Source organism: Chenopodium album, chromosome 19, assembly GCF_948465745.1.
Source record: "Chenopodium album chromosome 19, dcCheAlbu1.1, whole genome shotgun sequence".
In the NCBI taxonomy this organism is placed as follows: Eukaryota; Viridiplantae; Streptophyta; class Magnoliopsida; order Caryophyllales; family Amaranthaceae; genus Chenopodium; species Chenopodium album.
This window is the reverse complement of record NC_137852.1, coordinates 33,257,994-33,282,566: the sequence shown is the minus strand read 5'-3', so window position 1 is coordinate 33,282,566 and position 24,573 is coordinate 33,257,994. Positions and strand designations below refer to the sequence as shown.

The 24,573-nt window shown below is 36.1% G+C and overlaps 2 protein-coding genes across 2 annotated transcripts; one reads left to right on the top strand and one right to left on the bottom strand.

The window, feature by feature from the left end:
* Positions 1–1,594: 1,594 nt before the first annotated feature.
* On the bottom strand, positions 1,595–17,887 carry LOC145595183 (peptidyl serine alpha-galactosyltransferase-like). Its single transcript, XM_081651562.1, has 8 exons — positions 17,167–17,887; positions 15,783–15,953; positions 12,210–12,453; positions 11,919–12,119; positions 7,689–8,161; positions 4,056–4,220; positions 3,722–3,965; positions 1,595–2,525 (listed from the first exon to the last, which is right to left on the bottom strand). The coding sequence occupies exons 1-8, from the start codon at positions 17,484–17,486 to the stop codon at positions 1,893–1,895; spliced, it is 2,451 nt and encodes an 816-aa protein (XP_081507688.1). The 5' UTR covers positions 17,487–17,887; the 3' UTR covers positions 1,595–1,892.
* A 1,229-nt stretch (positions 17,888–19,116) lies between these two features.
* On the top strand, positions 19,117–19,587 carry LOC145594255 (uncharacterized). Its single transcript, XM_081650590.1, has one exon. The coding sequence runs from the start codon at positions 19,117–19,119 to the stop codon at positions 19,585–19,587; it is 471 nt and encodes a 156-aa protein (XP_081506716.1).
* Positions 19,588–24,573: the final 4,986 nt, after the last annotated feature.

Genomic DNA, 24,573 nt, shown 5'->3' with positions numbered 1-24,573 from the left:
TATATATATAAAGGGGAGTTTTTCCCCCGACTTTTTAAAGAGCTACGTAGGATTTAATTTTCTTAGCGCGTCATGTAGGATTATAAGTTTAAGTTATAGTCACTTAAATAAGAGATTATCAATTTATTTTACAATTAAATAATTCAAATGCTACACAAGCAAAATTGACGAATGACATTTTAATGTTTAAATTAATCATATACAAAATATAATCTTTTGAGATTAGGAATTTTATCTAATATTTTTAACTAATAAAATAACAATTTTAATCACATTTAATATTCTTAGCGTGCCGTGTAAGATTATAAATTTCAGTTGTAACCAATTAAATAAGAGATTATTAATTTCTTTATAATTAATTAATTCAAATGCCACGCAAGTATAATTGGCGAATTATATTTTTAAGTTTAAATTAATTAAATATAAAATATTATCTTTTGATATTAGGAATTTTATCTAAGTACTTAACAAATTTTAGCACATAAATTTTCACGTGCTTCATTTAGTGTAATACTATAGAAAAGCTAAATTATTTTCGGAGCTAGTAAGTTTGTTTTGCCATTATCAGTATATTAGTTTTGCTCATTTTCAATGGTAACAAAATACAAGTAGTTACAAATCCTACAAAATAACATTATTTTTTTTATAAGTTTCTCTAATGCAATGTTGTATTCTAAGTAAATTCATAATTTTTGATAAACTCCCCATGCCGCACCCACGCTAGTTAGCCACCGGAATCCACCACCACCCTCGATAATCTTACCACCCTACTCGCCTGAACCTCGCAAATCCCCCCACCCTCGCCGGAACCCTAAAATCCTAAAACCCCATTCAATTATAGAAGTCAATTGTCACTGACAATTTTTGGAAAACATCAAATATCTTGCTATTTTTTCAAATACTCCCAAATCGATTTCTCAATTAGGGTTTCTTCATTTTTTTTTCCTTTTGTTGCTTTCTCGTTAGCCTTTCAATTTTTGTTTCAGATTTTTAGGGTTTTCGATTTTTCCTCAATTGACAATTTTCATCGAGTGCAAATTGGTGGTGGTGGATAATGGTGGCTAGTCGGCGGCGTGGGGTGAGTTTGCAAGGTTTTAGGCAATCTTGGTGGTACGGTGGTGGATTCTAATGGCTAGTCGACGGTGTGGGGGTGGGTTCACAGGAGTTAGGTGAGCTTGGTGGTAATGGATTTGGTGGCTAGTCGACGGTAGGATGGTGGTGCATACGCAAGGTTTATGTGAGCTTGATGGTGGTGGCATACAGTGGCTATTCGGTGGTGTGGTGTGGGGTGGCTGGCAAAGAGGACTCTATACATTCTTGTAAATTTATCTTTTTTTTTTTGAAAAAAAAATATCATTTAATTAAGCTAATGAACTAATTATAAAACTGTTACCATTGAGAATCACATAGCTACGAAATTCCCTTTTCTTTTTTTTTTTTTTTTTTTTTTTTAAATAATTTTCATATTGAGTTGAAATAGTTATATGAAAAGAACTCATGCATTAGCAAGGGCATAAGCTAGTAATCAGTACAAATCCTTTCGTGTACACATTTGCCATTCCTAAAATCATAAAAGCGTAAATAGAAATTAAAATAAGAAAAAAAAAACCGCATACTTCAGATATATGCATATACCTTACTTATCTGAAATGTTAAAATACACCTTATGATATATCTGCTGCAACAATTTGGTTGCTAATGTCCTAAACTATAGTATAAACGTTACAATTAGGAATTCTGCCAAAAAGATGGGTAATTTTGAGAAAATCAAAACTATTTTCATCTTCATTTATAGAAAAAAAAAATGTGTAGGGATATGCAGAACATTTCAGAACACCGCCATTATAATGTTAGAATGATATTCACAGTTTATCAGATAAATTAGCATTTCTTCAATTCAAATCATGCAATGCAGAGTACGATGACCTTTTCTTGCTCTTGTAATGCTTACCCTTTAATTTCCGCTTTTTACCACGCACACATACTTTCAACATCAATGACACAAAACCCAGAAAAAAAGCTCCCCATAAAACCATTAGCCAAATCCTGATGGAACTAAATTGTTTTGATGCAGGAGGTGTCAGTAATTCCGAAGAATCATTACTTTCGTTAGAGCTATTTCTTGTGGCATCACTTTCAATAATCTTTCGAAACTTCCTATATATCTTTTCCTTGTTCACGACCACCTCGTCTAATGTGGCCAGAGTACTGGGATCAGGGCAATTTCTTCTCTTATGATGGAGATACAGAGCATCATTCAATGTTCTTCCACATTCTATGCTGAGCAAATCTCGATGGTATGCATCTTCATTGGTTCTATCAAGAGTTGATGGATCAGGAGGATCAGGAAACTTAGCCCAACATTTGTTTACTAAGTCAACATCTCTCCATTTAGCCTTGTCAAAGGTCCAATCTCCAACCTTGAAAACCAATCCATAGTGGAAAACCCTGTAATTGACACCAAGTTGGGGAGCATATCCTGGATACATCATTATTGTGCCGTCTATTCTATGCCGCAAATTTAACTGTAGACATGAATAAATAAAAATAAGCAAATAAACAATAAGGACAGGTCAATCCTACAAGGGTTTACTGAAGGTTGGGAGCTTGGGACTTACGTACTCCCTACACTACTTCACATCATATGTAGGTTTAGCAATCACCGGGTTGGGATTGAGAGAAAATAAAATATAACTAGAATGATGGGATGGAGAGACAACAAGGATGATATTAATCATATTATGGAGGCGGAATGAATAAAAGTAGATACAATTATCATAGTTATCTTTCATTTTAACAGTTCATAGTAGACTTAGTAGTGTGAAAAACACATTGGGCAACCCAAAAAAGAAAAGTGCACAAAATATTTAGAACAGAATATTTGCATGCAACAACTGAATATTTCAAGTTCCAAAATAATAACGCCATCTTACTGACGTAAATGATAATAAGAACTCCCAGTCTCCAGGCAAGTATTTCCCTTAAGAATCCAGAATAGAAAGAGAAGGTTGCACGAAAAATGTTCAGGCATAGAAACTACAATGATTAGTGGCTATCATTTAGGAATATAGAGAACCAATTTAGAGAGGAACGGAAACCACAGGAGGAAAAGTGTATTTAAACTATGATGTGCCAGGAATCGACATAATTACCTGTCCCCTAGCTGACGTATGCTACATGAAGGCAGAAGGGTACTATTAATAATCCCTCCATCCACAAATAATCTTCATGTAATGTTTAATGAAACGCGTATTAAGGATTCTAGTAACATCACATGGGTTGAATGTGAAATTCATCCATTCAAAGTAACAGGAAGATTTTTTGAGGACAGGAATAGTGGAATATAGGAACATTATTTGTGGTTGGAGAGACTGAGTACTGTTCAAAGAAGTTCATTATATTTGTATGTAAAGTTTGTAAGAGTAATTTTGGGAATTTGCATTTAATGGAGGACTGAGAAAATGGAGATGATGTTTGAGAGGCTTAGTTAAATATTGTAGGAGGCTTGTAGAGGAGAACACTCGGAAAAATGGAGAAAACCCCTAATGGTTAGACTCCACCCCTTGAAAGTGGGAAGACAGTAATTGATAATTAGTGATGAAGTTAAATATAGTATCTGTTCTTCCAATTTCCTTGCAATTCCTAGTGTTCTCATAAACCTTGTTTGCCAATATAATATAAAATTCAATGACATTTAGAGTCATTGCTGTGCAAAACATACCTCAGCTGCCCCAAAACTGTAGCCATACATCTCACTGATCCATCCGGCTTCATAGATATCACCAGTGATATTCGTAGAGTAATGTTCTGTATCAGCTCGTACCTCCTGAGTTTTAAGCAGCCAATACATAGCAAATTTCCGGAGATCCTCTATGTGCATTATTATAACACCTCCAACCTTATCACAAGCTTCAGGATTGCGTGTATGGAGCTTTGCAAGTATATTGTCACAGCCAATCAGGTAACTGAAAATCAGATAGGAATAAGCAAGAATGAAATAACCACTTAGGAATAATGCTGAAAGACTGAAACTGGTGGAAATCCTATAGCCTTACCCATATGGAGCTGAAACTGGACGCCCACGGGCTGCTTTGAATTCCCATGGTGTAATTTCACCTCTCATAATCATATCAGCATCCAGAATAACAATATATTCTGCATCAATTTGTGCATGATTAATCCAATGAACAACTGCAGCTGGTTTATTGATTGCTGGGTACCTATAAAGGCATACATGATTCTGTATCAAGCTTCTATTTACAAAAATTTGAAATAATTTCAGTCTGAATAATGGTTCACTGGTCAGCTATCCAACTATACATAATACAGGAGGCACCAAGGCTGTATTATTTAGCCTATAATTTCGGAAAAGATTCAACTGTCTGTTGGCTGCTGTTTATGTAGTGGTTATGTATGCCTGGGGATTAGTTGATCTATATGAAAGTGACAAGTCAATAAAACATGACAAATAAGGGAAGTACCAAATGCCATAGACCGAAAGCAATTAAAGTTCTATCCAGTATGGTATCCACACTAGAAAAAGGCAGAACTTCAAAGATATTGTTTTGCTTTTTAGTAAGGAGAACATAGTCCATATCCTATATATCGATTGACATTAGTATTTAACCATGTAAACAATACTTGGAGAAACCATTCCTTAGATTACTTAATAATATTTGATTATCGGTATATAATACCTACTTGTATATGATAAAGCATTTCTTTAAAAGTTATACTATAGACATTATTCAAATAAAACATTTTTGAAATTTGAAAAAAAAAAAAAAAAAAAAAAAAAAACAGAGATTACAGGAATCTGGATATCCAATATTCCCAAGTCTCTACTGGTATATTTCTGATTAAAAGTCCAAATTCCTGCACACTTTTAAGTCCCTACTTTATACTTTTTAGTGGCCCTTTTATGGAAGACACTGGATTAACGAAGTTACATCCCCCTTTGGAAAAGCAATTCATTATATTCAATAGCTTGTTTTGCTATTCCAAACATATAGATTAGTAATTTGGTTGCGTACCTTGGGTAAGGAATTTCATTTCCCATTTTGAAAGGAAAGGGTTGTATCATATGTGACACGTGAGTACGTGACACCTAATTATATAGGTCCTGTTTGGCAATTAGCTTTAAGCTGTAAGATATTGGCTAATTAGTTATTTGAGTAAAAGTGTTTGATTCAATGTTACAAGGTACGTGGTTCGATGCGAAACGTGGTACGGAAATGGATACGTGGTACGCTACCCATGATGAATCCGGTACGATTGGGTACGAAATAAATAAATTAATAAAATATATGGGTGATTTTTATTAATAAGATTTTGATTTGGAAAATAATATAAAACGTAGTTGTATCAGTCCTAGCTTGAATTTATTTAAGTTAGTGAATTGCTTAAGAAAATAAAGTACATAATATATACTTGTATAATAAAAAGCCCAAAGACTTAAGCCCATTTGGAACAGAACCCTAGCTGCCAACCTATGTACTACTGTGTAAAACAGAAGAGAGGAGAGAGGAGAGAGAAAAAACTACTCTCAAGAAATAAAATCAGAAGAGAGAGAAAATGCATTGGAAATATCGGGAAGAAACCATTGAACATTGCACAAGAAGAATAACCGCTTAGCTGCTACCAGAGTCGCCTCCTTTAGCGATCCAGATCGCGAACCCCAGCGACCCAAGTCGCGTTTGTTCCGCGTTCCGATACGCGCGACTCGGATTCGCGATTCGTGGCTACGTACCGCGAACCTTGTAACAAGTTAATAGGTGTTTTAGTGTGTAAATTTAACAAAAAAGCTAAAACCTCTTTTAAAAAGCTCCAAACAAACATTCCAAAGAGCTTTTTAGAATGGTCAAACAATTATTTTTGCTCCAAAAAGCTCCTAACCAAACACCCCCATAATAATGTTATTCGGTTGACATAGCTTGGTTATGGAAATTAATCTCCCATTTTCTTAATCTTCACTCAACATTACCTCCTTTTCATGTTTTAGATGCTTTCCTAGACTCTTACTTTTTAGGTTTTACAATCCATTAATATGATTTTTGTCAATCCTATTCAGTAGAAAAACAATGCAGATCCATAATGAATGAAAATTAAAAAAAAAAAAAAAAAAAAAAAAAAAAACTTCCTAACAAGTTTCTTGCTTTTTTTGCTTGTGTGTTGTTAGACTATAACAATTGGTGTACCATGACTATCGCCACATGTATTTAGCACCCTAACTCACTAGATTCTATAAGAAATGCATGATTCAGCGCTGCTTGAACCCACCTCAAGTCCTCAACTAGCTTTGTTAGCACTAGCCCTGATCGCCCATGCTTCGCTGCTAAAAGATAGGACTGCCCCCTTGAGATCCATTACATCCATACATCCAATTGCTTTATTTCGTGCTCACAAACCACGCTTACACACAAGGTTTGTGCCCTTACCATCAGAAGGCAAGAGCACGCCGCACAATCCTGAAAAATACTCGGACTATGACACATGGAAGTTGGGCCTCACTCTCTTAAATCCTGCACCAACCCCACACCCCCGAAGCTTTTAAATCACATTCCTCCCTCTCATCCCTCCTTCAATTCAAAACTCAATTTAAAAGTAGACGATATATCCTCCATAAATAATTTCAAAACAAGATAACTTCCTTCAAAAATAAACAAATCTCAATTACCTTTTATACAGTATACTTCAATTAATCACAACATTTCTTCCATAATAAAATATACGGCTGCGAGTGGGTTACTGTGATAATAATTTTTTTTTTAACAGAGATGTATTCTCCAACTATTCATGCATTATCTCCACTCTCCAAACAATATAGCAGCTGAATGATTGTTTTCCAGCCTTTGAAAGCATTAACAGATGAATTTTGTGTAATCTCCAAGCATCATTTTGTGTTCTTTGTGAAAAGAAGAGACATAACTCGGTTTGTATTCAAATTATTCAATAGTGCTAGTGCGGTAACTTACATGGTAACTTGGTTTGTATTCAATACTGCTAGTGCTACTCAGATATCCCAGATGGCAGTGGTGACTTTGGGCCTACGCTAATAGGCTTCTTAGTATTTGGAACAGATAATTAACCAATTTAACTCCACTGGATCAGCGGATCCTAATCACTCAGCTAATATTCATTGTGCTGATTTTATCATTTCTAAGATCCTGGGATCTAGAGGTTAGAAGTTCACTCTCAGCCACTAGACCATAAGGAAAACAGGTGTTTTCTCTAATCCATGAGTGCAAAATAAACTAAGGTCCCTTTTTTATTCAATATAAGACACGAGTCATTGGTTTAAGTATCAAATCACGATTTTCTGCTAGTCAATATAATAATACAAACAATGACCCTAACCTACTACTTAATTTATCTCTCCACCTCTCTTCCCCTTCTCTATGCTTCTTAGTCCTCCCTCAACCCCGTCCCCCCTCCCCCCTCCTCACCTCCACTGTGGCCAAATTCACCACTCTCTTTCATCCCTTCCTATTCTACACCACTAGATTTTTCCATGAGTTTTGCTACCCTCCCTACCGTCACTACCATAGACTACTATTCAAAATGAATCAGCCACATGATAATCTCACATTAAGCAGAGCATAGAACAGAATTAATCAACTAGACGTAAGGCCATTTTTAACTTCCAAAAGAAAAAAGAAAGCAAGAGCAAGAAAAAAACAATTAATTACCGATCACCCGTCAAAGGATGTACGCTCATGGAAGGAACATAATGAGTTGGAGCCAAATCATGACCACTGTAATGCTTAAGATCTTCATCTGTACAGCTGAGAAGCCGAGTGACATTGCCTGGCTGACCACTCAGACGAAAACTATGCATAAAGCCTACAGTCTGCCAATCAAAATAAGGGGTGCATTCAGTAGAAAAGATAGTATGGATTTTGGGATATGGTTTCCCAGCTTCACCAACCAGCTCCTCTTCGTGATCCTTTTCATTTAGCCATCTAATGCCACCAGGATATTTAGGCTTTGTTAGCTCTGCATATGTTCTGCTCTTCAGGAAACTTAAATATCTGGTCCATTTTGGCTTAGGGCACCCTCTTGCTATGTGGTGAAGCAAAAGGGCTTCATTTAGTGTATTCATACACTCTATGCTAAGCATCAGGCCTCGTCTTTTTCCTGGATCAGTTTCAATAACTTTCACCTGCAGAGAACAATATATGCAGATGACGCAAAAGAATAATATGTTAATTTGTTAGTGGTGTATTATGAATGGATGAGATTTTTTAAATGAAATTATGAGTGGTTTGATAATTTTGAATTCTATGTATTGTTAGAGTACTCTACTATGATTAGAGTAAATGGGGGGGATTGAATTTTGTTTTTGTTTTTTTTTTTTTTCTGGGTTTCAATCAAGGAATTAACTTGATGACAAAGTTTATCTGATTGGATTGAATTTTGGGGTGGTGATGAGGGTAGGGTTGAGGTTCGGTTCAGGTCACCGTGGGTGGTTGGGTTAGGGACAGTTTAGTTCAGAGGTGGGGGTGAGGGGTGGTACCTATGGTGGTGATGGAGGGGTTGCCATGAAGAAGGTGATAAGGTGGGAAGAAATAGATTAAAGAAAAATAAATAAATAAATTTACCTGTTGAAAAGGTTGTAGGTAGAAAGGCTCATTTTGAGAATATGGGGTATAAAGGAGGGATTATTTCTAGAATATGCAGAGGTGGAATTGTTTTGAGAAAATGAGGCAAAGGTGGGATTATTAGTTTCAATTTTCCAAAAACAAAATATTAAATAAATAAAAATATTCCCTCCACATTTCACCATATTATAATGTTTTGAATTTCAAAATGTCCAGGAACAGTTAAAAATGCTCCAGAAACGACATGCTAGAAATTGCAAAATTCTGATACACAGAATTTGCCACTGAAATGACATTTTAAAACAAGTAAAGCTTAAGAATGCGCTTCATTACCACAGACATCTACAAAAAAAGGAAAACTAGAAACCCTGTCCATCAATTGGAATCCAACAGACTGTTCTGTATTCTAGATTCTTAGCCTACTTTAGAGTTTAGAACTACTTTCTCCGATCCATATGCACTGAAATCAATATGGCAGCCTAATGGTTGAGATTGTTCTTGAAGAAAAACAATGAGAGACAGGGAAGTTGGCCTCTCAATAATTTTTTATCATCACTTCTTTCACCTCAACATATGACATATTAGATATGATTGCCTCCTAGACTGCCATATAGAGAGAGACAATTTCTCTCTCCTCTGCCTATCTATCCGTAAGACTCCTATTCATCGGAAGCCGATGATGCCATGTGAATGCTTAAACCAAGAATCAAATAGACGAAAAAGATCCAACTCGAATAATGGTCTTTAGGCACTTCATGTTCCACAATCACCCATCATGACCCAAGAACCTTTCTCCAGTCCAGTGTCTCAAGATTTTTCTTGTTGTTGCTTCCATTTCAATATAACTAGATATGACTTGTTTAAATATGTCTAATAAATAAGCCAAACTTCAATTTACAGAAGTGGTGAAATGGTGATATTCAAGCATGGCAGACATGATAATGGAGCCATGGAGGAAAGTGAGAAAGACAACAAGCGGTGGTGGCAGGGCAATGGTGAAGTTGTGGGGAAAAAATGACAGTGGTTGAGGGATTAAAAAAAGCTCTTTGTAAAAATATACATCGTAGTTGATAGCCCAAATTCTTAAAAAGAGATGATTCTCAATTCTTAATGTGAACCAACCCAAAATTAGTCAAATTCCTTTCTTAATCCCTTTCTTCCTGTTTTTCTTACTTGACCAAGGATAAAAAAAAATTAACCATTGAACATAATAATCTTAATAAAAAATAATCAATAATGGACCCTTATATAAAAATCATTTTTAGGCTGCACAATTATAAAGCCACAAAAAACATCGAGTCACTAATGAGAATTCCAAAATTATGGACAACCATGACAATGTATTCCTTATATTAGAGCAAAAAATCTGTCAAAATCATCATCTCAATTATTCTTTCACTCTCTCTACTACACCCGTCTTCCAAATCAAAAAAGAAATGGACTCGTTGGGAAGAAAGATGGAGTGCGGTCTGTAGAGCACATTTAACGCACCGTCGGGTTGCTCACGCAGGCGCAAATAGCGGATAGTTTGAACGGTGGAAAGCAGCCTAGGCATGGCATAAACCATGCCTAGATACCCGAAGACCAATTTTCCGGAAAAAGTAGAAACGATATGACTTATGATACCGAATCCAGGCAGAATGAGAATATAGACCTCTGGATGACCGAAAAACCAAAAAAGCGCACACCGGCTTTCTTCCTTGCTTTTCACTCCTTAACCTTTGCTTTTTCCCAAAGAAGTCCCGCTACGATGGCCCGACAAGTCATCTACTTAAAAGGACCCTCCCCAGCGCGAGGAAAGTTCGAAAAGCTAAGGAAGCAAGCACAGTTCATCATTCGACATGGAAACCTGTACAAGCCAATGACAGCTTTTCTTCAGGGACTAGACCCTCCTTTTTGTCATAGATTCATAGTCTCTTTTTGAAACCTCCACTCTGGTGTCTGGACTACCTTTGTCTTAAGGGAGATTTTTCCCAACCACCACAACTCTCAAGGATAGAAACAATTTTACTAACACAGCCATCCAAGTGATACAATTGTTTGAAGGCAACCATTTACGCCTCATTCATAGTCTCTAAGAGACTGGAGAGGTATTAGTGATTTAGCGGCACACTTTTCACTTCCCCATATATATTGCATATCCCCCTCTATATCTAGATTTTATAAAAATACCAATATGATTTCATATGAAAAGTTTACTTTCTTGTAAGAAATTATTTCATTTTTTTAACAACAAAAAAATTCTAAATTTGACAATGGATCAATTTAAGAATTTCGTTAAGTGAAGTGAAGATTATACGCAGTAAACCTCTCTCTTAACGTACCCAATTCTGCATAATCTCTTTTCTAGGAGAGGTATGGGTAAAGTAAGAGACGAAGAATAAAAAGGTGGTTGGTTGCAAGAAGAGGTGAATAAATTAAGAGAGTGAAAGAAAGTATAGGGTAAAAGGGATAATATAATATAATGCGCTTGCCAAAAATAAAATAAAATAGAAAAGGGCAAATTTAAAGAAAATGAATCAAATATTAAAAATATTATCTTAATAGAAAAGAGTTACGTAGGAAATGGGAGTATTTATTAGTTGCTAACAGGCGAGCAAAACCCGTTTAATCTAATCAAAACCAAACCAAAAATTACAAAATGGTGATTTAAATTTTTCATTTCCACATTGAATTTCTTGCCACAACTTTAAGATTCAAAGGGGATGTAGCATGTGCCTATCGCCCAATATATTAATGCAAGAAGAAGAATAATTAGTTACATCTAACCTATATGTTTTAACAGTCCACAACACATTCTCTTACCATGAAAGATTTACGACTCACACATTAAATGGTTTATATCTTTTAAATTCGTCATGAAAATATAAAATCAAGATTAATTATATGATAAAAATCAATTAATAAAAAAAATGGAAACCAGTCTGGAATGGTATATAATCAAAATGATTCAGATTTTTATATTTAGTACTTCTCTCATCAAAATCAAGATCATCCATTGATTTACTTATAAGATTATTCATAGCATTACTATATCTCTTATTTTCTCCTATTCACGGTGAGTTGATATCCATAAGAAAAGTTTACCAACATAGTCAACATACTAATTATTCCCTGCCGATGATGTTGACATTTCCAATTATCTAAGGAAGTCCTCAGTAGTACATCCACAATACAAGCAAGAACAAAATTCATAGTAATAATATTATTTTATGTCAATGATTATGTTATCATTACTGGTGAGTTGAAAAAAGCTCTAGACTGCACTTTAAACAGAAAGATCAATACACCTATAAGTATACAGAATCTTATTAGTACCTCTCTTGGATAAGGCGGTTCAGGAAAGAGCCGTCCACAGTCATAAACAATTCCATCTTGGTGATGATCTAGCTTGGTGAAAGACCAGTTCCCAACTGCAAATGGCAAGCCATAATGCAAGAGAATTGGCTCAACACCATCTCTTGGAACATAACCAGGATAGATCATCAGGTCATTAGTAATTTTATGGCGGAGTCCAACCTGATAAGAAAATGAAAGTGTTATAAGCACAGAAATAATAATTACCCAAATATCCAGAGAACAGAAAATAGAAAATTGGGTATGACTTACTTCTGCAGCACCAAATGAATACCCATACATTTCACTGATCCATCCCGTACCATATATATCACCAGTTATATTTGTTGCCCAATGAGCCCTATCTTCTCGCACTTCCTCAGATTTAGAGAGCCAAAACGGAGCCATTGCTTTTAGGTCTTCAATATGGAAAACCAGCAACCCCCCAACCTTGTCACATAGCTCTGGGTGTTTTGTATGTAATTTGGCCAAAATATTATCACATCCAATTAAATACCTGATGGAATATATCATATTATAGTCACATAATACCCAAAAGCCGAAAGTATGGGAACTTAAATGAATAAATTATCTTATATCTTTGGAACATACTCAGCTAACTATGAGCAAGAGCTTTGAAGTCCTTGGTGCAAGGATGATCAAAATTTATTTAACAAAATGTAAACTCTAAATTATCAAGAGCTGAAGAGCAGCAATACATCAGAAAACATTTTTACAAACATTTAGATACACCTGATGTACAGTAATTTTATCGGTCATCAGCAACATCAATAACATTTTAGCAGTTTTTAACTTCTAATTTTTTGTAGGGTAACTTTTAACCTATTAAATACTTAGTGTGTATCAAGGGGTACATTTTAAGAGAAAAGTTTTTAAAAGGATTATATGGTTACCTTTATACATTAAAGTTAATATTTATGTGAAAGAGTTTTTCTTCCCCCAATTACCAAATTAGGCAAGATTCTTGGTGGTCGAGCGAAGCTATTTCTTGTGTGAATTTCTAAAATTTTCGAAGATTTAAAATAAGGAAAACCCATGTAATAAAAAATCCTAGCTTTTATCATTGAATTAGAAATTCTCTCTCATGTTGCATCTTTTTGAGCATCCTAATCTTGGTGACAATCTCAAATGTTATCAAACTTTGTGTGACATCAATATAAAATTTCATTAAACCTTTTTGATTTATGAGTCATATATTAATCTACAGGTCATTTGTTTGATTTATTCCCCCCCCCCCCCCCCTCCCCACAAAAAAGAAAAAAAAAAGAGAGAAGAAAAAAATAAAAGTAATCTTTGAGAGTGAGCAACTTTACGATATATGGATTGGATTTTTAATGATTACACACAGCAGAGTGTTATTTAAAGCTTCCACGCCGGTGAAAAAATAAATATTAGCAATTACTTAAGTTAATTAGAAATTGATAAGATGGAAAATGGTTTGAGGAGCTCCACTTAGTTATTACTAACTTAGAAAAAATGGATTGTAATAATCAAACCATAGGGCAGTATGCTTAATTTAGTCCCCTTCTTCAATTAACTAAGAATAATCCTGGATTTTTTGGGTATCTTTTTCTAACAGTCCTAATGACCAGTGACTGGTTTCAATGATTTCTAATATTTAACTAGCCTAATTAGCTTCCAAATTCATTTATTTAGGCACATGTCAATATGATATTGGCCATACTTTCTTTATGTACTAATATTATCTTCATCCTTTCTCTCTCCAATGGTATAAAGAGGTGGATGATGAGGCAAGGGTGGTGTCATTGGCGGCGGTGTTGTTATAAGCGGAGACTAGTAGACAAAATACATATTTTATTTTATTTCATTTTTTAAAAAAGGTATATCTTAGTGGCTAAAGAGGTTTTTCAGGTAAAGGGATAAAGAAGATACCCATAAAAAAGTGGGATTAGTCTTAGGGCCTGTTCATATTTACTGAAGTGAGCTGAACTGAACTGATTGGAGCTGAACTGAACTGAACTGATTGGAACTGAACTGAACTGAATTGAGCTGAAATGAATATTTTATGTGAGAGGGAAATTAAGAGCTGAGCTGAACTAAACTGAACTGATTGGAACTAAACTGAACTGATTGGAGCTGAACTGAACTGAACTGAAATTAAGTAAATGTGAACAGGCCCTTAGTCAATTGAAATTGGGATTGTTTTAAGCAGACCACCCAAAGGTTGGAACATAAATATATTTGGATCTGCTAATTTCAGTTAACTAATTAACTGTTTGAACAGAAACTTTGTTTATAAAAGATAACAAGTTTAGATACCAAAAATAAATCAAGAGTGACATTGGGCGGTACACTGTTCTAACACTAATTTGACCAGTAAACCAGATCAGTCTTTTTGGTGGACTGGACAGCAATTCCAATAAGCTATAAAATAAACATTTCTAAAGTAGACAAGTAGTAGACAATAGACATATATATTGTCATTCAAAAAACAAATAACAAGGCAACATCCTACTTCGTCAGTCATAAATTCTTATTTGGGAATAAAATTTGTTTCCAATAAGATTCCAAAAACAATAACTCGCATGATCTTATAGTAGGATTTCAAAAAAAATTCTCACTGCTCATCAATCACTTATCCCAAATGGAAAAAAACCTTGCACTATAGACTAGTGGCCTAGTGGGAAACTGTGTCTGTAGATCACTGGTGGGAAGTAAAGAATAAAGTTTTATAATTGGTTGAGATGACTAGGTAATGCACAAATTGTTTACAGAAGTTTTATAGACAGCATACTCCCTCCGTCCCACTATTAAGTGCCTGTTTTCCTAATTAAGTTTCCCATATTAAGTGCCTATTTCTATTTATAGAATATTTTTTTGGACCTTCATACCCTTATTTTCAAATTTAATTCCCCAAGATATCCCAAGATTTCCACCCACTTTTACCTCTTGTAATTACTACATTGCACTTGGTTTCTTTTTGTTTTGTACTTACGCACATAAAACAATATAAATAAATGAGTTGACAAACACCTATAATTGCTTTTAAGATAAATCTACTTGCTTTATCCGTTTGTATTAAAACATATGAAATACAAGAAATGAGCACTTGATAAAGGAATGGAGGGAGTAGTAGTCGTCCTAGTCGATGATAAAAAGACAGCACAGAAGAGAGAATACAACTGAGATAGCAAGAAAAGGAAAAAAAAAAGGATAAAGAATAGAGGAAATGGGGGTTTTATGATTTTTGGGAAACAAAAAGAGCAGCAAGTGAGAAAAAATAAGTACCATTGCTCAGTGATCACTGATCATCAGAGAGTTTATTTTATTTTTTTTACAGAAATCAGGTCACTGATCTGGACTAGAATGTTCAATTTTTTTCTGGACTGGACCAAAAACCCAGAATCCAGGTATTTGAAGGACCTGAGACCAGTCTAGTATGGTTCATAATTCAGGTTCAATTACGGGTCTGGTCTGGATTGTGCACAATCAGGGCATCATTCCTAAGGTACTATAGGAGTCCTTTTATTCATCTAAATCCAACGCTGTTTGCTGAATTTTTTTAGTTTTATGGTTCATATTCCAAATTACCCTCTAATATTTTCAATTAATTGATAGTTGACTTCATCGTTAGGCACTTCAGGTATGCTAATATAGTATCTAAATTATCTACAAATTCTAGAAGTGATTGATCTGTTTAACATTATGCCAAATAGTACATTTTTAGTTTTGATGTTTCTTTTAATGATGTACTTTACCACAACTTCTATCAAGCACTCAAGCCTCAAACAGAGGTAAAAAAGAATGCAAGAACAGTAAAGTAAAGCAGATCATAACCAAGAAGTCTGAGTTGATTATCCATACCCATAATATTGAGAAACAGGCCTGCCTTTCTCTGCACCTAATTCCCAAGGTACTATTGGCCCTCGGATGATCATGTCAGCATCTAATATTACAACCCAATCAACATTCCTAGCATCTTCACTATGCTGGAGCCAATGCAAAACCCCAGCGGGCTTGTTAATAGCAGGGTACCTAGGCAATAACAACATTCACCCTTAGTTTTAGTATATCATGATTCCAGGAAAGCTAGAGGAAACCAAAAAGAAAATTGATAAAATGCAGCCAATTGGAAAGCAACAAAAGCAAATTATGGATATTTATAAGCTATATATGTGTGTTTGCCATAAAACCTCGAAGAATACATTATGATGTGGAAGCCATCACTTCGATTAATTCAAAATTTCGATCTTATTTTACACAATTCCAGATAAAATTTACTTTAATCATGACAATATCCTTATTAACACATTGTTGTTTTAGAATGCTCAGTAGGAATCTCAAAACTTTGGATTTATAATATGAATGAAATGGAATTGCACATATATCCTTATATCAGTACACTCCATTAATTGAGTGCATCATAATATATAAGATGCAATGCATTGATCTCTTGCTTTCTTAACAAGCATATCCACCAATAAGCAAATAAAAGTAAAATACAATCGCTCCATACGAAAGTAACAGTCACATACTCACACACATACTACTTTAGGATGTATGCAAAAAACTTTGTGACCTTTTCGTAATATATTATTGAATTCTGATGAGATTTTCCAATGAGTGACCACCTAAGCTAATTGATGGGAACATAGAAATATCTGCCATTTTTTAAATGTCTTTTCCCCATTTATGAAGGGTTAGAATAAGGTGGCAACAACTTCTGTTAGGATTACAAAACAAGCTAAAGAACTCATCACGAACCAAATATATACTTAATTTAAGCACAATCCAGTGCCTAGCCTTATCTGCCGTGCTTTTAATTAGACCCTAGAATTAAAAAGCATTGCCCAAAGACTAACTACTTCATAACAAATGAATGAGCAAAGAATATCTAATTTCCCATTAAATACAAACAAATTTATGGTAATCATCCATATTTCAGCTGTTTTCAACTGTATATACGGCAGCTACCAATGAGGTCTCAACCTATTAACTAAGATCAATCCAAGTACATTACTTATATCTATCATACAAACAATTGCAACTGAAGAGTAAATGGCCATTAACACAATCATTAATCAATAATAGCACTGTGGTGGTACCCAGATCAAATCACGTCTACATCACTACCTTTAGTAATGGGCTAATGGCCCCTCAACCCGAATAAAAAAAACATAAGAATAGCAACTGAAAGAACACTTGCCAAAAAAAACAGACATTATAAAAGAAGGTAATAGTGATATACCAGTCACCAGTTCTAGGGTGTCTGCTCATAGAAGGGACCTCCATAGTCGGAGCTAAGTCGAAACCTCGATACCGTTTCTTCTCCTCCTCCGTGCAGCTCAGAAGCCGGGTAATCGGTCCCGGGTGACCCGATTTCCGGTAACTGTGCATAATCCCAACTGTTTGCCAATCGAAATAATCATTGCATTCTGTTGAGAATAATGTGTGGATTCTCCAAGGAGCTTCCCCAACTCTGTACTCCTCTGAAAACCCAATTGTACCTAAACTCAAAAAAGTTACCAAGATCACCAAAATCTCCATTAAAGACCTCATTGAAGTCATGGAAATTGATTCAGAGATCTATTTATCATGGTCTTTTATTTGAAAATGTCCAAAATTGAATACAAATTGTGAATGAAAACATGCAAGTAGTTGAATAAAGAAATACACAATTTAGGATGATCGTGATTTATGAATATTAAATAAAATATTCGTGGGTAAGAAAGTTGAATCTGTCAAAAAATCAAAGAATAATTGAAATGTTGTTGGATTGGAACAAGGGGTTGTTGCACTTATTGTGTCTTACTATGATTTCTGTAATCATGTTTATATTTTGAGGTTAATTTAATAAATGGGGTTGAAAATGATGGAATGATTGATTAATGAATGAATTGTCGTCTTCTTCCAAAGGGTTGATATTTGAACAAGAAAGATGAAGATCGAAAGGTGTGACTTTGTGAGCTTTCAACTCTTCTTTGAGTTTTTTGAAAACATGAGCATGCTCCTTACTGTATTGTTTTGATTATAGTGTAACATTGATACCGTATTACATGACATTTTCGTAAATAAATGAACAATCAACAACTTTGTTATTAACGTGGTCATGTGGGAGCCCTTTCCCAAATTTTGGGTTCCATCGTCTCTTTTAATATAATTTCCACATAATTGTCTATGTCACCGGTTCGAGGAGATTTTTACTTTTACGGTTTTGCAAAAATTTAGCGGGTTTTCTCATTTACACCGCTACTTGAAGTGATGGTTTTCTTTATGAAATACCCAACAACCGTTCTTTCGAACAAGCTAAGAACAAAAAAAAATAAATAAATAAATAAAAGCACGCTACTCTACTATGGTCTTCATGCAATGCCTACCGATCTTTTTCATTAGCTTATTCAATATCTTAAGATGAAATGATACTTATCTCCATTAATTTAAAAATCTATCTCAACTAGCTACCTACTCCACAATTAGCTTTTTAATACTTTCACACACAAAAACATCTTTAAGCAATCAGTTATTTACCAAACACGTTCCTAAATTCAAATGCAACGAAGAGCCCCTCGAGTAGGGTTTGTAGTCCCTACCTAGGGTTCGGTGTTCTATGGCTGATTTCCCCTGTTTCTTCATCAATTTCCACAATTAATTTTTGTTAATTCGTACGAAGGTCAATTTTTCATTGCTCTTGCTCTCTGGAATCACAATTTTTTTCATTCATTTTCGTTCGCTGTTTATTGTCGTGGTTGGCATTAGGACTATTTATGGTAGTATGGTGGTGTATTCTTTCTGTTAATTCAATCGAATAGCAATGAAGATCTTCAGTTGGAACGTCCGAGGGTTGGGTAACTCTTGGGCAGAAAAAGCTCTCCATGACTGGTGTTAGAGAGAGTGATCGAACATCGGTTTCCTAATGGAGATGAAAATTGACACTGGTAAATTACAGAGAATTCGAAATATTTGTGGTTTTGTTAATGGAATTTGCCTTAGTAGTGAAGGAAACTCATGGGGTCTTGGTCTTTGGTAGAGAGATATATATGTCAAAATCAACTTGTACTCGATTCATCATATTGCGGTTAAGATATGTGATCATAATGACAGCCCGGTGTGGAGAGCAGTTGGTATTTACGGATGGCCCGAGTCAGAGAACAAACATTGCACATGGCCTTTAATCAGTAGCATCAAGTCAAGTAGTACTATGCCGTGTGTAATGTTTGGGGATTTCAATGAGATTGTAAGTCATAGCGAGGAAGAAGGAGGGGCTTCAAGGAGTGAAAGGATGATGGACGCTTTTCGGAATGCTATTGATGATTGTGGTTTGCGATACTTGGGTTATAAAGGTAGTATCTTCACATGGATGAAAGGTATGAGACCGGAAACTTTTAAAAGGGAGAGGTTGGACAGGTTCCTCGGTGATGTCAGGTGGTGCTCAAATTTCCCTAACACTGTTGTGCGCCACTTACCAATTTATCAATCAGATCATGCCCTTTTGATTTTGTTAGATACCAATTATTATGAGAGAGGTAGAAAGGAAAAACAATTTAAATTTGAGGCATTGTGGTTGTCGAGTGAGGAATGTGGCAAGGTTGTAGCCGAGTCGTGGGCAGCAAGTATTGGGGAACAAGCAACACATAGCCTATCTTCTTGTGCAGAGAGTTTATCAGCATGAGCAGCTAGGCGTTTTAGTGATTTAAAGAAGAAAATAAGAGTGGCAGAGGGAAAGCTGAAGGAGGCGCAAGAAAGTTATCTCGATGCGGCAATGCTTGAGCTGTGTTCGTCTCTTGCAAATGAGCTTCAAGAGTTGCATAGATTGGAGAATCCTATTGGCATGCGAGGGCTAGGGCGAATGAGATTCGAGATGGGGATAAAAATACCGCTTATTTCCACCATAAAGCTAGCCAGCGAAGAAGCTATAATAGGATTGTGGGTGACAGGCTAAAGTCGTATCACCTAATCAAAAATAATTACCTAAGTCCACTAGCTTATGCAGATAGGGAGTAGGGTCGAATCCACAGGGAAACAAGTCTTTTTACTCCTAATTAATTAATATAGTCTAAATTACTAGAGTAACCAATATTTGTTGTGATATTAAATTATACTACGAAGATTATGAGTAAAGAGAATAATTAGGGAAGAAATCAAATATTAAAAGGCCTAGGGCATAGGTTCACTAATAAACAATATTCCATGGTAAAACACAATAATCAATCATCAATGCATTAATTAATCAGATCATAAAGGGCTTTCGCTACGTATTACAATCACAGAATTAATTTACCGGTATTAAATCTCATCTCTCGAATCTCGACCTAACCATTTATAAATTAATCTGCCTATTGAAACTAAGCCTAAACATCAATTCTCATCTGTCGAATCTCGAATCAATATTGCCAAACTCATACAATTAAACCTGGCCAAATCTAATTGCATAGCATTTAAACAATCAATAGGAAATCAATTAAGCATTAATAATCAACAATCATAAAATTACCCCTTCATATTATTTATTAGATCCCTATAAACCCTAGAAGGAAAACTACTCAGACATAATTAAAACTAAGCAAAACATAATAATTAAACAAGACATGAAGGAAATAGAATGAATAAAATACTGAGAATAATTAAGAGAGAAATCGTACCAAGACGGCGGAATTACAATAGAGTTGAGGAACAAGAAAGAATAAAAGTCTAGAGAGAGAAAGTTAAGTAGAGAGAAGGAAGAGAATAAAAACTAGAGTAAGTAATAAAGAAGAAGTATCTAATCTTCCCCATAAAATTACATTAATACTAAGCTTTATTCGCTAAAACAAACTAATCGGAATTAAGATTCCTGAAACCCACACGTGCCTGGTCGGGCAAGGGGCCGCCCGACCGGGCCCGCTCTTTTCTTTCTCTGAAGCTTCTCGCACCCGTCCGGGCGCGTCTCCGGGCGGATTGTTGCCTCGCCCCGCCCGGCCGGGCGCGCCTTCGGGCGGAGCAAATGGACCAGGCAGCTTCTCTTGGGCCACCAAAACCTCGATTGGGCCTCTTATCCTTGGCCCAATCCGAGTTTCCTCCTTGGATCTTCATACTCGAGCCCTTAATCACCGATTTGATACCTCCAATCGGTCTTGGGCTATTGAACTGGGTCACGGTCTTCCAACACTTGTATGCTCCTCGAAAAACCCGGGAAAATGCTCCAAGTACACAAATTCCTACAAAACTCAAGCAAAACTACCAAAGCACTGGAAAACACAAATTAGTAATAAAAGTGGCTCGTAAGAGCCGAAAACACTACTAATTACGACCAAGGGACGGGGATAAATATATATATGAAATGAACACATCAAACTCCCCCAAGCCAAACCTTTGCTTGTCCCTAAGCAAAGAGCTCCTCAATGAACAATAAAAACATGCGTCACCCCAATATAAAAAATCAAGCACAAACGATTCAAGGCAAATCAAGAGAACATGCTTCAAAATCAACCAATCCTATCCATCTAATCACCCTTCCTCCCCAACAATTGCCAAGTAGAGCAAACCACAAGAGCATATAGAATTCAAGACTAGTGCTCACACACTCAACTCTCATTTATGTGGCGAGTAAAAGATGTACTCGATCGCTCTCCATCCCAACCCCTTTAATGTGAACAATGCCCTCCCAAACTCACAACACTCGTGTGTTTAAAAAGACGTGCACTCAAACTAATAGTCGACTCGGAATATGTCAAGTCATAACTTGCATTGATAAACAACACTTTCACATTTACACAACTCTATGCACAAGGTCAAAAGGTCTTTTAAAGCTTGTAACGTAAGGCTAGGGTGAAAGGGTAGGATAAATTTGGGAATATGTGAGAGAAAAGCCTTGCTAAAAGGGAGCCATATCCTAATAAACCCATGACCAAAGATAATGATCATAATCATCTCCAACAAAACTAACTCCAACACAAATCCACCAAATATACTCCAATCAATATAAACCAACCCAATACTTACAAAATTCACTCATAAAAATATGATAATATAAACTAGAGTGAATAAACAAACTCAAACTCAAATATTTGCAATGAAACTCACTTCTTTTTTCTTTTCTTTTGATAAACCTTCACTTAGATAATTTGAACATGAAACACTTTTTTTTTTCTCTTTTATTTTTAGAAGTTCACCTTTTTTTTTTTTTTTTTTTCTCACTTTTTTCTTGAACTTCTTTTTTTTTTCTTTTCCATCACACTTTTATTTTTCAAATATATACACAATAAAACTCATCAAAACAAAAATATGATCAAGAACAAATAACTTCTCAAACCCACCCAAATTGTGCAAATAATGTGCACACTACAAACTCCCTCACCTCACTCACTAATAGCTCCCCCAAGCCAAGCTTGGGACTAGTAACCAATGGGGCAAACATGGGTTGTAATGTGGCTAAAAACAATAAAATGTCAAGGCAACAACATGGGTAGCAAGAAGGGAACAAATGTATCTAAATAAATCTGAAGGCTACCTAAAGAACAAATGCCTTCGTCCTCCACATGTGCATAATATTGAGTCATAAAACACTACTCATAGTTGCAAACCAATACTCAAATTCATTGACATACCAGGAACTAAACACACATTCCTAACCAAATCAACTAGTCAAGCACTATATTCACATGTAGTTGGGCAAAATTGACGCAAGTTTAGGAATCTAAGTAATTAAACTTCAAATCATGATCAACAAATCCACAATGCTCAAAATCAAATACCAAGAATCAAAACAATTTTTCTCAAGTATGGGGCATAGGGAAGCATGATTTATAGTTCATTGGTTCGTATATTTTTTTTTTAATTTTTCAATTTTTTTGTATTTTTCATATAAGGAAAGCAATAAACTAATCTAAAAAGCAATAATCTAAACTAACAAAACACACCATATATAAACAAAAATAAAGAAAAAGGAAGAAGAAAATATATACCAAATCCAAAAATCTCCCCCAAGCCAAGATCGGACAATGTCCTCATTGGCTCGAATGTAGCCCAGCTGGCTACTCATCCTCATCCTGGTCCATCCGTGAGGACCCACCTGCTCCACCACTGAAATTTGCACCATCTGCACCAAAGGAGCTACCACCAAAATAGTTAGCATGAAAAGTCCCCCCTGGCGGTCCCCCAAACGGAATGTCCTGGCCGTTCCCATGGAACGAAGAATAGTATGTGTAAATACCATGGGCAGTGGGATCCCTATCGTATCCCTGAGGTGGGGGCTGGAACCAGTCTGGGTAAACAGCGTCGTCGGGAATGTTGCCTCGACGAGCGTAATCATCATAAATAGGGTAGAGCCCCCTACCCTGGTTCCTCTCTAGGTAGCCTAGCCTATGGTCGACAGAACCAATCATCTGTCTAAACTCGGTCTGGGTCTGCTCTATGCGACCTATGGCCTGGCCAATACTCTGCAAGTCCCAAACTGGGTCAGAGTCACCATGAGGGACGGAATAGGACTATCGGGGTGGTGATGGTGGCTGTGGAATGGGCTGAACTACAGGCTGTGGCTGGGCCTGCTGAGGATCCTCACCCCTAGCATGGGCAACTAACAGGGCATAAGTGTAGGACTCTTGCCTTGGGGGAAAGGCGGTCAGGTCTGGGTTGGGCAAAAGAAAAATTAGTAAGGGTTGTTCAGTCCCTGTCCTAATGCACCAATGGGTGACCTGGTTCTCGTCTACTCGCAACCACCCAAGCTCCTCAAGGTACCTAGACGTAATATAGGTGTCGGGTCCCATGTTAGTCATGCGGTAGGTTCCACTCTCTACTAAACCGGCCTTCTTGATAGCTATCCTAGTAATAATGCCACCAAGACGGATGGGGGTAGTGTGGTGGTTGCTGGCCGTAGCATGCCTACCTAGGTGGTGGATGATGTACCGGGCTATGTTCAATTTCTCATACCCAAACATGTAATGGCCAATTACAGCTAATTCATTGGTCTGACAGTTATGGGGTTCATTCCTACCTAGGAAACATACACCGGCAAATCTTTGCCACATTTTAGGGACGGGGTGGTGAATAGGCCTAGCACTAGCATGTTGTGCAGAAACATGAGAAATGCCAGTCAAAGCAAAATACACATCCTCCATTTTAAACTCAGCATTCCATTGCTTATTTTATTCAGGTTCCAGTTCGAACAATTTACAAAATTCCACAAAAGAAAGAGTGATATTTCTATTGTTAAGCCTAAAAATTAATTTTGGACCACTTTTATGGTTTTGAATAACAAGAGAAGACAAGAATTCACAGGTTAATTCACGGTATGTCGAATAATGCATATCTACAAATTTACGCATACCAATATCATTCAAAAATCTTCTTACAAAGCCATAAATACCTAGAGCTTCTAAAGTAGGGCGGTGTAACCACCGTGAAGGGATTACCTCGCGTCCGTATAGCACCTCGAGCTTCTCCCGTTGTTCCGCCGTTGCGATCTTGATCGTCGGCCATTGGGGAAGTTAGAGCGTCGGGTCGTATTGCTGGGATGAACTAGAGCTACCCCGAGCAGATTTCGAGCCCTTTTAGCCGCCATTATTGGTGGTCGGAAAATAATTTTTTTGTGGAAACGGAAAAAATTTGATATAGGAATGTAGGGGATGAAGAGAGGAGTAAGAATATGTAAAAAGTTTTGTATTTGGGTGAGAAATGGAGG

Excerpts from the sequence above, each read along its gene's own strand:
- LOC145595183 (XM_081651562.1), bottom strand. The coding sequence starts at position 17,486 with ATGACTTCAATGAGGTCTTTAATGGAGATTTTGGTGATCTTGGTAACT. Across the intron at positions 12,454-15,782 it reads CCTGTTTCTCAATATTATGG|GTATTTAATTGGATGTGATA; the intron begins GTATGGATAATC and ends ATATTCCATCAG. Across the intron at positions 4,221-7,688 it reads CATCCTTTGACGGGTGATCG|GTACCCAGCAATCAATAAAC; the intron begins GTAATTAATTGT and ends ATGCCTTTATAG.
- LOC145594255 (XM_081650590.1), top strand. The coding sequence starts at position 19,117 with ATGCCGTGTGTAATGTTTGGGGATTTCAATGAGATTGTAAGTCATAGC.